Source organism: Falco naumanni, chromosome 8 (assembly GCF_017639655.2).
Source record: "Falco naumanni isolate bFalNau1 chromosome 8, bFalNau1.pat, whole genome shotgun sequence".
Taxonomy (NCBI): Eukaryota; Metazoa; Chordata; class Aves; order Falconiformes; family Falconidae; genus Falco; species Falco naumanni.
Window position 1 is genome coordinate 21,099,657 of NC_054061.1, and position 14,214 is coordinate 21,113,870.

Here is a 14,214-nt window from a genome sequence, read left to right on the forward strand (position 1 = left end):
CTTTTGTCTCAGAAAGGCTGTTGCAAAGCAGGGAACTGAAGAATGGTATGGGTTTCTCAAGTCACAAGCTGAGACTAACCAAAACTGTCAGGATCTCTCCTAGAATAACCCAGGCAGATGGGTCCCATCTGGATCTTCAGAGGGAAGGGCACCTCCATGTACCCATGGGCGCCACACCTGAACCAGGACATGGTGTGGGTTATGAACAGTTGCACACATCAACTCCTAGCTGTTACACAGGATGGGTAATGCAGTCACAGATGCCCTCCACTAGATGTTGGAGGACCTCTTCTGGTGGGTCCAGCTGGTTCTGGGAGCACAGGGAAGGGCTTCACAGAGTAGTCTCCAAGGTAGCATGGTCAGAGGAATGTTAAGGGGAGAACAGAGTGGGGAAGTACTGAATCCCTCAAGCTCTGCCCACTTTCCTTTCTATCCTGACTTGCAGTAGCACCTTTGAAATAATCAGTGTCTGGCTGAGACCCCAGCCCAGCCCTGCTCCTGAGACCCCAGTCTTCAGAAGAGCTGTTGCAGATGAGTTAGAGCTTGATGTCATCAGGGAGGGATTCGTGTATAGAACAGAGGCTGCTGTACAGAACAGTTTGGTGTATAAATCCTTGGTGTGCCTACATCTTGACTTCACTATGCAGTGCTGCTTTCCCCATCTCTAGACTGTAACAGAGTAATAGAAGTAATAGAGTCAGGGAAAATCCAAAGAAAGGTAGTCAAAATTCTCAAGGGGGTGGAGAAGCTGTCTTATGAGAAAAAGCTAAGGTGGCAGGGATTACAGTCTGGAGAGGAGAGGGTGAGAGGTGATATGATTGAGGTCTTCAAAATCATATAAAACCAAAATAATATAAAAACAAGCCTTCAGCCCATGAGAGAAATAAAAGAGGATTTTCACACCGAGAATGGTAAAAAGTTTTTATTGTCAGCCATGTTGAAAGGGCAGAAGTCAATGCAGAGACATAAGAGGGAGGAGACATGCTTCAAAAGGAAGAACCATGATCTCTCCATCTCTCTATGGGTTTGGCTCCTCACTGTGCCCATGCATACACCTTCCTCCCAGGGTGATGTGTTGCACCTGCATTTTATAAATTAATTGGTGAGTTGGGCCATAAAAACACAGCCGTTCCTGTTCACCGGCCACAACATGGATGGGATCAACAGTGTGTACATCAAACAGCTGTGTGGCATGTCTTGCTCCTGCTCAGAGGGGATGGGAACTCAGAGCACATGGCTTATCGCAGTGAAGGACATTAGTGTAGGCGTTTTAGCCCAAAGAGTTCAAGGGCTCTCTCCAACAAGAGTGACCAAGGGAATTTTTAAGCTCTTATAAAACCCAAGCCAGATGCCCAGAAAAAGTGATTCAGCTCATTAGTATTTCCCCCTCTAAGAAAAGCAGAAGGCAATTGCAGCAGGCTGGGCGTAAGGCAGACAGGGACAAGGCCCAGCTGTAGCCGCATGTGTCAGTGGTGGCTCCATGTCTGCACGGCACAGTTTGCATCAAGGAAAGGGCCAAGCAGGAAACATCTGCCTGTTGCATCTTTCTGAATTCTGCTGAAGAACTCTTCCCTCCATAAAAGCTGTGACCTAAAATTGCTTTTCACTTTTGCAAAAAGAGGATGGAAGGTGTTTTTAAGAAACCAACATCTTGAGAAATCTGTGGCCACTTTGCAATGGCCTAGAATGGGGTCCTGGGGCACAGAAAGCACTGCATTTCATGGTGGTCAGCAAGCAAGGAGGGAGGCGGGTGCCTCCTGCCCCAGGGATGAAAATAACTTAGAAAGAGCAGGATTAAGTGTTTCTTACCTGGTTGTCTGAATGTGTGGTACTGGGAGTCACCCAGAGGATGGAAATCCTGAGATGCTCCTGTCTGGGTATGTCTATGCTACATTCACGTTACACTGAGCAAACCCTATGCTGTGGGGTATGAGGAAGAAATATATGAACTGAAGCTGGTTATAGGATTACATGTGCCTCCAGGTGCCAGTGTGGATTTGTGAGGCCAAGGGGCTCGTGGCACCTGAGTGGTGGCACAGGCATCTTCTGTCTTCTCTTCTTGACAGCCCTCACCCCCATGCACCAGAAGAAACTGTGGGCAAAGCTGCTGCTTCGAGCCCACTCACAAGAACTGGCTCATCCCTGTTAGCACCAGGCCCAGGGCAAGGGCTACAACACCCCTTGTTGGCACTGCCACCACCTTAGGTCCAGCAGAGCGTGGCGATGCTCTGGGTCAGGCCTCCTTCTACAATTTTGCTGAAGGTCCCAGAGAGCTCAGTCCTGCTCTGCCCTGCATCTTCCAAACTTGCAGGCTACACACAAGCAGGTGCAAGGTCGTGGTGCCCTCCTTCCCCTGGGATCTGCACTCCAGTGTATCCCAGAGCAAGGCAACCCACCTTGCAACCCCTTCCCCCTCTTGACAGCCCGAGCCTTCTCCCCCTCCCCCCCACTTTCTTAACTCAACTCTGAGGTTGTCAGATGAGCACAGGATCTGCTTGTTTTCTCCTTCACCTCCGCCACCACGGAAACCACATCAGAATGTGCCTTTCTCCTCCCTGATGTCCCTGTGTCTCCTGCTCAGCCCCTGGACTTCTTTGCATCTTTTCAGTGCCAGGGTGAGGGCAAAGCCCTCATGAAGAAGCTGCTACACCAATTCCATCAAGCCCGAGGGAATGGGATGCAGAGCAGCAAGGCAAAGCAAGGTTGCAGCACAAAGCATCCCAGCTCAGTGTGAGCTTGAGGAAAAGCTTGTGCTCGACTAAGCAGCAGGATTCTTCTCCAAGCCTTCCTGTGTTGCAGCAGCCAAGTGGTTACACAAAACTGAAGTGGGAGTCTTTCCAGTTCCTAATGCAGGGAAGAAAATTAAAAATAAATCATTTCCCACCAGCCATTCAGCTTCAACAAAAGCTGGGAGACTTGCAGAGCCAGTTCCTGAAAGAGCTGCTGTGTGGTGTCCAGCCCCTCACACAATCAGGGCAAACTTTGCTGCATCTCTGCCCAGCCTCTTCGGGACTGGTGCTTTCCTGCAGTGGATGCCAACCCGGCTTTGCTAGCCCTACTGCCAATCCAGACATCATCCCAAAGTAACCAGTGGGGCACTTCTGCTCTCTGTCCCCCCTAACCAGCCCTGCCCCATCTCGTGGTCCAGGGGCCATGTAGGACCCCAGGGGCAGAGCAAGGCTGGAGCAGGAGTTGGTGGCTGTCCTGCATTGCTCTCCTGTGGCACTGGGCACATGGCAGTTGGTGGGCTTATGTTGCCGGGTTTCTGGTAAATGAAGCTAATAGCAGCTGACTTGCTTAGATCTGCCCTGCAAGAAAGGGCAGCATCAGAGTGCTGCAGGGGATGGGATCCTCAGTCCCTTCTGCCTCTCTCCCACCTTGCGGTGGAAGCACCAAGCCCCAGTACTGGGGAGGAGATGGAAAGGCTGTGGTTAGCACTGAATCATGGATGCCTTGGCTTCACTTAACCTTTCCTACAGCAGTAATAGCCTCTTTCCAGCATGAATCCATGTTCTTCTGCTTAAGCGGGTGCTGTGGTTTAACCCCAGCCAGCAATCAAATACCGCACAGAGGCTTGCTCACCCCCCCTCACCCCAAGGGGTGGGGAGGAGAATCGGAAAGGAATGTAAAACTCAAGGGTTGAGATAATAACAATTTAATAGGCAAAGCAAAAGCAGCGCGCACAAGCAAAGCAAAGTAAGGAATTCATTCACCACTTCCATCGGCAGGCTGGTGTTCAGCTATCTCTAGGAAAGCAGGGCTCCATCACATGTATGGTTACATGGGAAGACAAATGCCATAATGCTGGATGTCCCCAGCTTCCTTCTTTTTCCCCCAGTTTATATATTCAGCATGATGTCATATGGCATGGAATACCTCTTTGGCCAGTTTGGGTCACCTGTCCTGGCTGTGTCCCCTCCCAGTGTCCTGTGTCCCTCCAGCCCTCTTGCTGGCAGGACCCAAGGAAATGAAATGTCCTTGATTTAGTATAAACAATACCCAGCAACAACTAAAAACATCAGTGTGCTATCAACATTGTTCTCACACCAAATCCAAAACACAGCACTGCACCAGCTACTAAGAAAAAAATTAACTCTATCCCAGCTGAAACCAGAACAGTGGGTCTTACAGAGCTAGTCTGGTCCAAGATGTGGAACTGCAGCTTAATAACTGTCTACAACTCAGCAGGGCCACAGTAGCCATTGATGTGAGCAGTCCTGGCTATGACATATGCCACATCATTCCATTTTCTTGCCAGACCTGTTTTTTGTATACTAACCAATGTCACATTTGTGGAAGGCTGGGAGCCATGGACATGCAAGGGATGCCCACTCTACCCACAGAACCTAGGGAAGCAGCAGTCACTTGAGAGGATGCTTGAGTCTGCAGAAAGTGCAGGACCTGTGGTCATGTGAAAATCCATTGGTGAGAACCCAGATCCCACCTTCCAGCCCGTACCTGTGCCAGAGAGCGTTTTGCAGCAGAAACAAAAAGAAACAAGCAGGGACTGTCAGCCTGCAGTCCAATTCAGGCTCCTGTCTGCCAGGCTGTACCACTCTGGGGCAATGGAAGGGAGCCCCAGAGGGGAACCTTGGAGTATCAGCCCACCTGGCCCTTCCCACAGTGCTGCAGCATGTCCTCTCCTGATGGCCTGGCTGAAGCTGTGGCTCCTTTGGTCCAGAGGCTGAGCTGCACTTTGGTACTTTCTCTGAGCTTACAGAAGGGTGTAGAGAGTCTGTCTTGGAACAATGTCCAGTGTTGGTAACCTTCCAGCTATGTGCTGGAGGCAGATGTGGACAGTTGCAACCAGCTGCTCTGCCTCTGGCTGTCTTCCTTCTAGTCCAAGTTGTGGCAAGACAACCTGTCTCCTCTTCCCTTTGTCCATGTACGTTCCCTGCACAGCTGGGGAAGGTGACAGTTCACAGATGAGCCCTCTGCATACGGCTACCCCATGGGCTGCAGAGTGGGAGGGATGCTCTGCAGCTACTATGGGACAAGCTGGCTGGGCTGCACAGCTGGATGTGGCTCAGCTGCATGACTAGTGCAAGGCATCACCGTGAGCAGCTGGGAGCAGAGCCCCAGCCCATTATGACCCAACCTCCCAGTTTCTCTGGAGCTTCTGGGAAGCCTCAACCACCCATAACCTGGGTGTGCTTCAAGTGACTGCCACTGCAAGCATAAATCAAATAGCTACTGACTTCTTGGGTAATTTGGCCTGGGTTGATAGACACTTAGCTTGCCTGCAGACTTCAGGTGCACACGACAGCCTCCATCCACATGTGTGCAATGGAGGAGGGATCCAACAGGAGATATACAAAGCTCAGAGGGACCAGGAGGCTGTGAGAGGCCTGGATCTCCCCTCCTCGCTCTGCTCAGACCAGTACTCTGGAGGCTGGGAGCTGATGATCTTCCTGGCTCAGCAATAGTCTGATGTGCATGCATCCTCCCAGGGCTCCCCTCATGTCTCTTCTCCAGCAGGAATCCAGGCCAAGGCAGAGCATGCCTAAGGGTTTAACTACTGACTCCAGACCATAAACATCCCAGTTAGACTTCACAGAGGGTAAAACAGAGTAGGTGTAATGCAGTAGTTTATACATAATAACAAAAATATTGGTGTGGTTTTTTAATATTAATAATAAAAGTGGTTAAAGTTAGGAGGGATGGATGGGACTTCACACTTACTAAAGTTTGCCAACATTTCTTACTCAGGCCCATCTTCTAACCGCATTTAGTTTCCTGTTTTCTGGTTGCATATAGCTGGGCCAAGCTTTAGCTAATGGACTGGAATTTAGCTTGAGTGGTGTCTGGTTCCTACTGGAGTTTTTGGATGGATGGCAAGGAGCTGGGGAATTTCAGCCCAAACCTTTTGGCTGGTTTAAAAAAAATTGGACTTGGAAATTGGAAAATGTTAGGTTTTCAGTATTACTCGAGGTTAGTGTGGTCATGTTCAGGAGACTCTTGGTAGTTTTGCAGGCAAAATCCTTGAAAATGCTGCATTGGCTTGGCCCTGCTGTCGGCACATGGGAAGACCAAAAGCCTGGGACTGATTTTCTGTGCTGGATTTGGTGGAACAGAGATTTTCAGGTTTTTCATCTTCATTTGGGGTGGCGGGAGGACAAGCTAGAGGAGACTCAGCCCACATGTGAACCTGAGGGCTGTCCCAGGGGCTTGCTTTGACCTCCCTTGGGAGGGCTCAGCTCCTGTGGGTGAGGTTCTGGGCCACAGAAGGCTGATGTGCTGGTGTCCCAGAAGTCTAGGCTGGCCTTTCTCTTGTCAGGGAGAGGCAGGCTGGCTGAGAGAGAGGTCAAAGGCCCATAAGGATGAGCCTAGGAGAGGGCGTAAGCAGATGCCTTCACAGGGACTTGATGAAGACAGCTGCTGTCAAGCTCTTCCAGGGACTCTTTCCAGCCACTGGAAAGCAGGTGGCACAACCGGGGCCGTACCCACCCAGCCGGAGGCAGACGCTTAATAGCACCCAGGCAATGGTGCCCCGTCTGTCTGTCTCTATCAGCTCTATAGCAAGGCAGGCAGTTGTCTGTAGGTGACACATCATCTGTGGCCAGTATTGCTTCTCCAGCTTGGGGTCACCTCACGGAGAGCACCACTGTCCCTGCCAGTCTGCACTGTACAATGCGCTCTGCAAGGAAAATATTGCTATCAATGGTTTTGATAGTTCAGATTTGCTTACGATGAGCTCAAAGACCTCTAACCTGGCTCTTGGTTTGTGGTGGGGCTGGGGAGGGCTGTTGAGGGGCATCCATCTGTGACACAGGTGTCTCCCCTATGGATCTGGTGGTTGAAATTGGACATTCAGTGGGCTCATTGTTAAGTTTCTCCTGAAACCTGCAACCACATAGTCCCTTTGCTCTCCTTTAATTGGTCAGGGGGGAACTTCATAAAGAAAAAAGTTAGAAACCCTTCCTAAGGATTACTCCCACACTTGGCTGTTGCACTGCCATGGCTGAAAACCAGGGAGGACCAAGGTGTGCAGAGGGAAGACCACTGACAGCTCTCTGCAAAAAATTGGCCATGGGGTGGGTCTGGGAAACAGTCTGATATGGAGCAGCAGCAGGGTGGCCGGAGATCAAGGGGGGTCTCCTCTCCTGCCTGGGTCTCACTTTCTTTGATCCCTTGTTACAGGCAGGGATTGTGCAGGGATCGGAAGCGCCTGGCTGTGCCTAGTGCGATAGGCACAGCGATGCTTCGTGCTCTGTGACAGCAGGAGATGCACGTGGAAAAGAGGTAAAACTGCCAGCATTGCCTTGAGGATGTACCTGCCCCATCTCATGACTGCGGCATGTGCAAACCTTGAGGAGCATTTCTCCCCAGACCCATCCCCCGCTGGGCTCTGAACTCCCCAGCCCACCACGTCTCCCAGCTGCAGGAAGCAGGATGTGGAGAGCGGGCTAGATCCTGGGTCCTGAATTGTCTGGGTTGTGGTACTGGAGCAAAACCAGCTGGGGACTGGGGTTCCCCTCAGGATCTGTCCCATTTAGCCAGCAGCTCAGCACGTACCCAAGTGGATCTGCCCTTACCCAGGCCACATAGGGGTGTTCAGGGTTAAATCCCACCTCTCTCTTGCTCCTTGACCAGGTGCAGAAGAATCATCAGCAGGGAGGGGCTGCTGGTATCTCCACAGGGTGAGGGGTTGGTTGTGAGAGCAGATGCAGCCCAGCACCTCTTGTTACCAAGAAATTAGCAGCTCCCTGCACTGTCCAAGCAATTAGTGGTTTTGCTGCTAACAAAAGCTGCAGCTCAGCAAGCCAGAGCACCCAGAGCCCGTTGCTGACACCTGGGCACCCTCATGGCTTCTCAGAGGTGATGTATAATCCCTGGTTTACAGTGAGGGAAGCTGAGGAAGGGCATTTAAATGATCTGCTTGAGATGTGAGTTAGGAACAGAATTAGAGGGAGAACGCAGGGGTCCTATCTGCCTGCTGTCATTGATTAGCCATGCTTCCTGTGCAGGTGAAAAGAGTTATTGTTTGAAAACAAAGTCAGCTGTTATCACAGCTCAGTCTGGGCACCATACAGAACCTCCTGTTTCCAGAAGAGAGCATTTCTGGTGGCACTTGATTGCAGCTGCAGGGGTTACAGTGTAGAAAAGGTTGCATGGCACTGTGGGGCTACAGTTGAGGGTAGTGCTTGTAAGACTTGCAAGACTTTTCACTGATGGGCATGTCCACCGATAAGGTGCCTTTTAATGAAAAAGCTACTTGTCTTATTTGGTGCAATACAGCATCCTTCCCTTGCCGCACAGAGAGATCCCAGAGTATCTTCAGTAAGGACACTTTTGCCACCCTTAGCTGGCAACTTATGACACCCTTCAGCAGTACCGGTGTGTGGGGAAAAGACAGTTGCCCGTTACTCTGGCAGGCAAGGAGCTCTGCAGAAATGCGAAGTCAGCAGGGAGAATCACACAGGTTGGCACATCACAGCTTCTTAGAAGTGTTAAAATAAAATAAGAATCACACCTATGTCCTATTTCCCCTGCTTGTGGTGGGCAGGGAGTACGTGGGAACGGCACCTCAGCAGCCAGCCTGGGAAGAGCAGCCGTGCCATGCTTCTGCCCCCAGCCCGGGGCAGCTGCCAGCCGCAGCCGGGGAGGGCCCCGCGCTTGGGGCTTGCGGGGGGAAGGCGGGTGCCGAGGCTCCCGGTGGCCCCGCACCACGGCGGCGGGTTTCCTCACGGATCCCGCCGAGCAGCGAGCGCCAGCCCTCGCGCAGGCAGCGGACCCGGCGGGGTCCTTCCTTGCTTCTGCGCCGGGGGTCGCGGGGGGCGGGGGGACTTTCCTGCGCTCCGCTGGTCGCGGCCGAGCTGCTGCGGGCCGGCCCGCGCCCCGCTGCCGGCCCTCGGGGCGCCCCTGACGTGGTTTCTTCTCCGTTGTAGGTGGCGCCGAGCCGGAGCTGAGCGCGGGGCCGACAGCGCACCATGAGCGGGAGCAGCTGCTGCCCGCCGCCCTCCCCGCGCCGCGCCGGGCCCTGGGACGGCGCCGGTCCCCCGCCCGGGGCGGAGGGGGGCCGTGAGGACCCGCCGGCCGGCGAGCCGGGAGCCGCGGACCAGGGGCGCGGCGAGCGGGCGGCGGGGGCGGGCGCGCCGGCCGCGGGCGGTGCCGGCGGGGGGCGGAGGAGCCCCCACGGGCAGGAGCGGCCCGGCGAGCCTCTCGGCCAGGAGCGGTGGCACGGCGGCCGGGGACCCCCGGGAGCTCCGAGTGCGGACGAGCCGGAGGCGCAGCTGGGGTGAGTCCGACGCCGCGGCGTGGCCGGGTAACGCGTGTCGCGCTCGGGCCCCACGCGCCGCGTGTCACTCGCCAGCGGGTGGCTGCGGGTTCCCATTCCCGCTGTGCTGCGCGCCCCCTTTCCCCGCTGCGACCCCCCCCGTCACTGCAGCGGCGGGGAAGCGCCGGGGGGGCCAGAGTTCCGGGCGGGCTCGCCTCGGGGGTGCCGCGCTCGCGGGTGGGAGACTGCAGCACCGGGCAGGGTGACCTGGAGCAGCCAGGGCAGGGAGCGCCGGGCTGGCCGGCGGGGGGCTGCTGCGCCCTGGAAGCTCCGGCAGCTGGGCTCGCTCTGACAGCCCCTGGGTTAGCAACGACTTTGTGTCCGAAGGTCCCTGCTGTTAGTGAAGGAGGGCAAGGCACGGAGCTTTGCTCCCAGCTGCACCTGTGGCAGGTGTTGCCAGTGCCTGGGTGACACGGGGACAGCAGTGTGAGACGGGAGATGACTGCCATCTTCTCAGGTGCCCGAGACAAGCCAGCCTGTGCGCAGTGCGCCTCAGCCCCTTGCCCTCTGTCCGGGTGCAGGAGGGCTCCTCAGGCTGGGAGACACTTGCACTGGTGGGGTGTCCACAGCTGGTGTTATGCCTCTGCAAGTGCCTAGACCTCCCCGGGGCTCTGCAGGTTAGGGACTGAGGGGAAATGCCTGGTCACTGGGACCAGGTGGAGTGCTTCCCGTGCCATTCCTGTGGGAACAGTACGAATGCTTTCCTCTGCCACCAGAAATCATGCAGGGGCCTATATTGTAGCCACCTGGGGATGATGGCTGCTGTGAATCCTGTGGCCCTGCCTATGTACCTACCCAGGCATGGGAGAGGTGCTGCATGCTAGAGAAGAGCAGCAGGGGTTGTCATGGAGGAGCATGGCCTTCTTAAGAGGAGAAGTTGTGAAAGGGACAAGTTGCTAAGAGAGGTCAGTGAATCTCCTCCTGGTTTCAGTCCAGTGCAGGTTTCAGGCTGAGCCATTTGTTCAGTGCTGTCTGGAGTGTAGGCAGGAGCGTCAGCAGAGCTGGGAAGCTGCACGGTGTGTAGGCTGACGACAGGCATCCCTAGTTCTTTGCCTCTCAAGTGTTGAACAGGCTCCCCTATAAAAAGCTGGTGGTTTGCTGTACTCGAGGCCCCCAGCAAGAAGGAGCGACACTGTTTCAACAAGCTCAATTGAAAGTATTGAAAAGGAAGAGGGTCCAGTGCAGGCTGCTGATGTCCAGAGAGCTAGGGGAGTCTACCCCCAGGCAGGTCCTGCCAGCCCCATAAGCTGCGTCAGTCAGTTTTGGATGTCTGCAGGTCTCTCAGGTTGCAAGGGAATTGTATTTGCTTGGTATATGGCTCCCTGGAAGAGATAGTGAGTTCACGAGGAAGCTAAGGGTGGCCAGTGAATGCCGCTACAATGACTGAAAGTGCAGTTATTTTAAGGTACTGGAGTATGAATTGGGAGAAGTGGCAGGCTGACAATCTGGAGATGGTGCAACATGACTGGACTCTACATGCATGGGCCATGATCTTATGCTGTAAACTTACTTACATAGCAAATGATTTTTTTGGGGAGCTGGATGCACAAGGGACAAGTCACACACTGTATTCAAAGGCAGAAGAGCAGCTGGAAAACTTCAGGGACACAGCTGAAATCTGGGAAACTGCTTATTGCCTGGGGATCAGGTTAGCTCATTGTTTTTGAGCTCCTTAGTACTTTGACCACCTATCTTCAGCGTAAATGGCAGAAACAGGTGGCCGGGCCAAATACAGCACGGACCTGGTCTTTCCAGACCATAGGTGACAGTCTGACTCCTGGATCAGTGTGGGTCAGGAGTAACAAAGCTGACAGATGGACCAAGGCACCGGGAAGTCACTGCCATCCTGCATCATCTCTGAGTTTCCCCAGTTCTTTCTTTACTTCCCTTTGGTATGTTGCCATTTCTGTTACAACCCATTCTGGATATAAGAAAACCTGGGGTTTCTCTGTCTGTGGGACTAATGGTTTACTGATGAGCAGACAAGTATTCACTGCTGGGGGGGGGGGGGGTGAGGAGGCGGGGAAGGGAAGAAGGGAATCACTTACCATCTGCATGTTGGTGCTTGTATGATGCAGTTGGTCCCTGGATCCTAAAGTACTTTACAAGATGTTGAGTCTTGCTCTTCCCATTGAACCAATGGAGAATTAAAGGGGAAAGAGTCACCCAAGGTCATCAACTCCATGGTGGAGCTGGAGAAAGAAACCACGATTGTCCCACTGGAGGTAGATTTGTGCTTCTGTGCGAGAAACTGTTGTTAAAAAGTCAGGGAAATAAAGCCAAAGCTTTAGAGCTTGTCCTGCAGTTTGCATTAACTGAGTCCCTGTTACCCCCTTTCTAGTTTATACCGTGTGTGTGCTGGCATGCCAATATGCTGTTTGTCGAAAACCCCTTTTCTTATCATCCTGGCTGTGTTCCCTAGAGGTCTTTCACCTTCCCAGAAGCCCACAGCATTGTCCCTGCTGATCTCAGGGAGGTCACAGCTCTGCAGTCAGACTGAGAGCATCACCAGTGAATGATATTCTTTGCTTTCAGCCCCATCAACGCATCAAAAAGGTCAAACTTTTTAATAGAGGAATCCCCACCTTTGGCTTGTGGACATGTGTAGTACCTGTAGGTTTGGGACTGCTGCCTTTGCCCACACATTTCCTCCTGTGGCAACATATAGCTGTCAAGCAATTCAAATTCTGTTAAAGTTTCAGGAAAAACTTTGCAGAAAGCCTGTAGTGCATAGGTAAGGAAGTCCTGATTGCCATCATGTCCTTCTCTGTCAGGACTCCCCACTCCACCAACACCGCAAACTAGGTTGTACTTTATTACAACTAATTAACCAGTGAGAAGTGAAATATAAACAACTCGGTGCATAAAAACCCAGTACGGTTCAGCTGCAACAATAACCAAACGCATTGCTCTGCATGCCTTGCCATGAGCAATAAAACAGCATTTCAGAGATGACTGGGAAAAGCAGCACAGGTGATTAGATACAGTGTTACTTCAATAAGCTTATAAAACCTTGTGATTGCAATGCAAATAAATACACAGCTCCTTATTTATGTAAAGCAGTTGCCTTCCCTGCTGTGCAATAAATATGCAAGGCTTCTCTGTGGGGACACTATGTCAGGTTCATTCACACGAGCAAGGTCTTTTGCTGTCTTCCACCTCAGCCTGGCTTTGCTTGAATTAGATGCAGACGGTGCTCCTGGGATGGTGTAAGCTGCAGAAAGCCTCTTTGTCCTTCGTCTTCTCTGGGACCACACAAGGAGAGATGTGGCGTGTCTGACTTGGTGCCCACTGAGCCACCCGGGATGACGGCTCCAGCCCTGACCGCTGCAGTCTGTCCCACACAGCCTTTGCTGGGGCGTTTGTACAGTCACAGGTTTTCTCACTTTTTTGCTGCTGTACAAGTTTGGGCTCAAGGCATAAGTAAAGGGCTGGAAAATACAAACACTGTGATGTGAACAGTTAATGGAAATGATTCTGTTTGGTGTGGTGAGAGAGTGGGAACTGTCTGGTTTGGGATTATGGCAGTGTGGGACCTGCTAAGTAAATACTCAGGAGGTGCAGGGTGCAACACCTCTGGAAACACATGCTGCGTACCAGACCTCACAGGGATCAGCCAGGGCATGCCCTCCTGCATGGGTGCTCCTGCACAAAGACATGCTGGCAATGGGAATGGAGAAATGCAGGCAAAGGGGTGGTGTGATTGCTCTCTTGGAGGACCTGATGAAATCACAAAGGCACAGGGTTTTCCCTTGGTGTAGAGAGGACACAGACCCTCTGTAGGTGAGATGGCAGTTCACTGACAGTGGGGGCTGTCACAAGAAGTTTAGCAATGGGATGAGCTGCCGAGGCAGGTCCCTAGTTCCCACTGCTGGGTGTAATTAAGGCTGTGAAGTTTAGTGGGTTTGATTTTTTTTTTTCCTGTGAATGACATTATATGGCATGGAATATGTCTTTGGTCAATTCAGGTCATCTGTCCCATCTGTGTCCCCTCCCACCCTCTTGCCTACCCCCAGCCTGCTTGCCAGGGAGTGAAAAATAGAGAAAGAAAAATAGAGAATACGCAGGCGTATTCAGCAACAGATAAAACATGGATACATTATCAACGCTGTTTTAGTCACAAATCCAAACCACAGCATCATACGTGCTGCTATGAAGAAAGTTAACTCTGTCACAGGTGGAGAAAAAACCAACTTACTGTTCCCCTAGCTTTTACCTGTATCCCAGCACAAAATGTCTGGTTCTGACAAAGCAAATGACAGCAGTGTCTGATGGAAGTGGGGTGGTAGGTAGGTTTCATCTGGGAAACCACGATATTTCAGGCAGGTTCTTGCAGCCTGATCTATTCCAGGAGGGACTGAGCCCTCCTAGCTCTCCAGGGCTCCCAGCACAGTGGGTATTGCTGAGTTTGACTCAGATTAATTCTCCCAGTGTAGGTTCATATTGAGAAGTACACTGGATTGAATGCCCCTGCATTCAAAGCCAAACAGCTGAGATTGCTGAGAGTCATCCATGCTTCCCTGGAAGCCGGGTGCATATGTTCATGCATTTCACAGCCTGTAATGCTGTGCCTGAATCCCCCAGGCTAGCTGTAAAGCAGTGAGGAGCCTCCCCTGCCTCGGTGTATGTCCATCACCTTTTACATACCTCTCAGGAGAGATAAAACTGTTTGTAGGGTGCTGTGCGCTTCTAGGATGCCTCATGTAAGAAAAAAGGCTGAAGTTGCAGCATATGAATTGCTCCCTAAAAGCTGCTGCTTTTTCTTTGCTATAAGAGGGATCGAGGACATTTGCTGTCAACATCCAAAGTTACATGAATTGACCTCGATCTTAGAGGATTTTCATGCTTGTGAAGTAGCTGTAATTGGAGCACTTGAAGGGAGAGATAACCTGCAGATTAAATCCATTCTGGCAGTGGATCCAGTAGTAGATGTCAGG

At 52.4% G+C, this 14,214-nt stretch overlaps 1 protein-coding gene across 4 annotated transcripts in view; it reads left to right on the forward strand.

The window, feature by feature from the left end:
* PSD2 (pleckstrin and Sec7 domain containing 2) overlaps positions 1–14,214 on the forward strand; it is a 78,716-nt gene that overhangs the window by 27,979 nt on the left and 36,523 nt on the right. For 3 of the 4 annotated variants that reach the window (XM_040603742.1, XM_040603745.1, XM_040603744.1), the window contains exons 2-3: positions 7,141–7,242; positions 8,889–9,238. In XM_040603742.1, the coding sequence (XP_040459676.1) occupies positions 8,931–9,238 (308 nt within the window). In that variant the 5' untranslated portion in view covers positions 7,141–7,242; positions 8,889–8,930. The remainder of the gene's footprint in view (positions 1–7,140; positions 7,243–8,888; positions 9,239–14,214) is intronic. The other variant, XM_040603743.1, reaches the window with a different exon arrangement.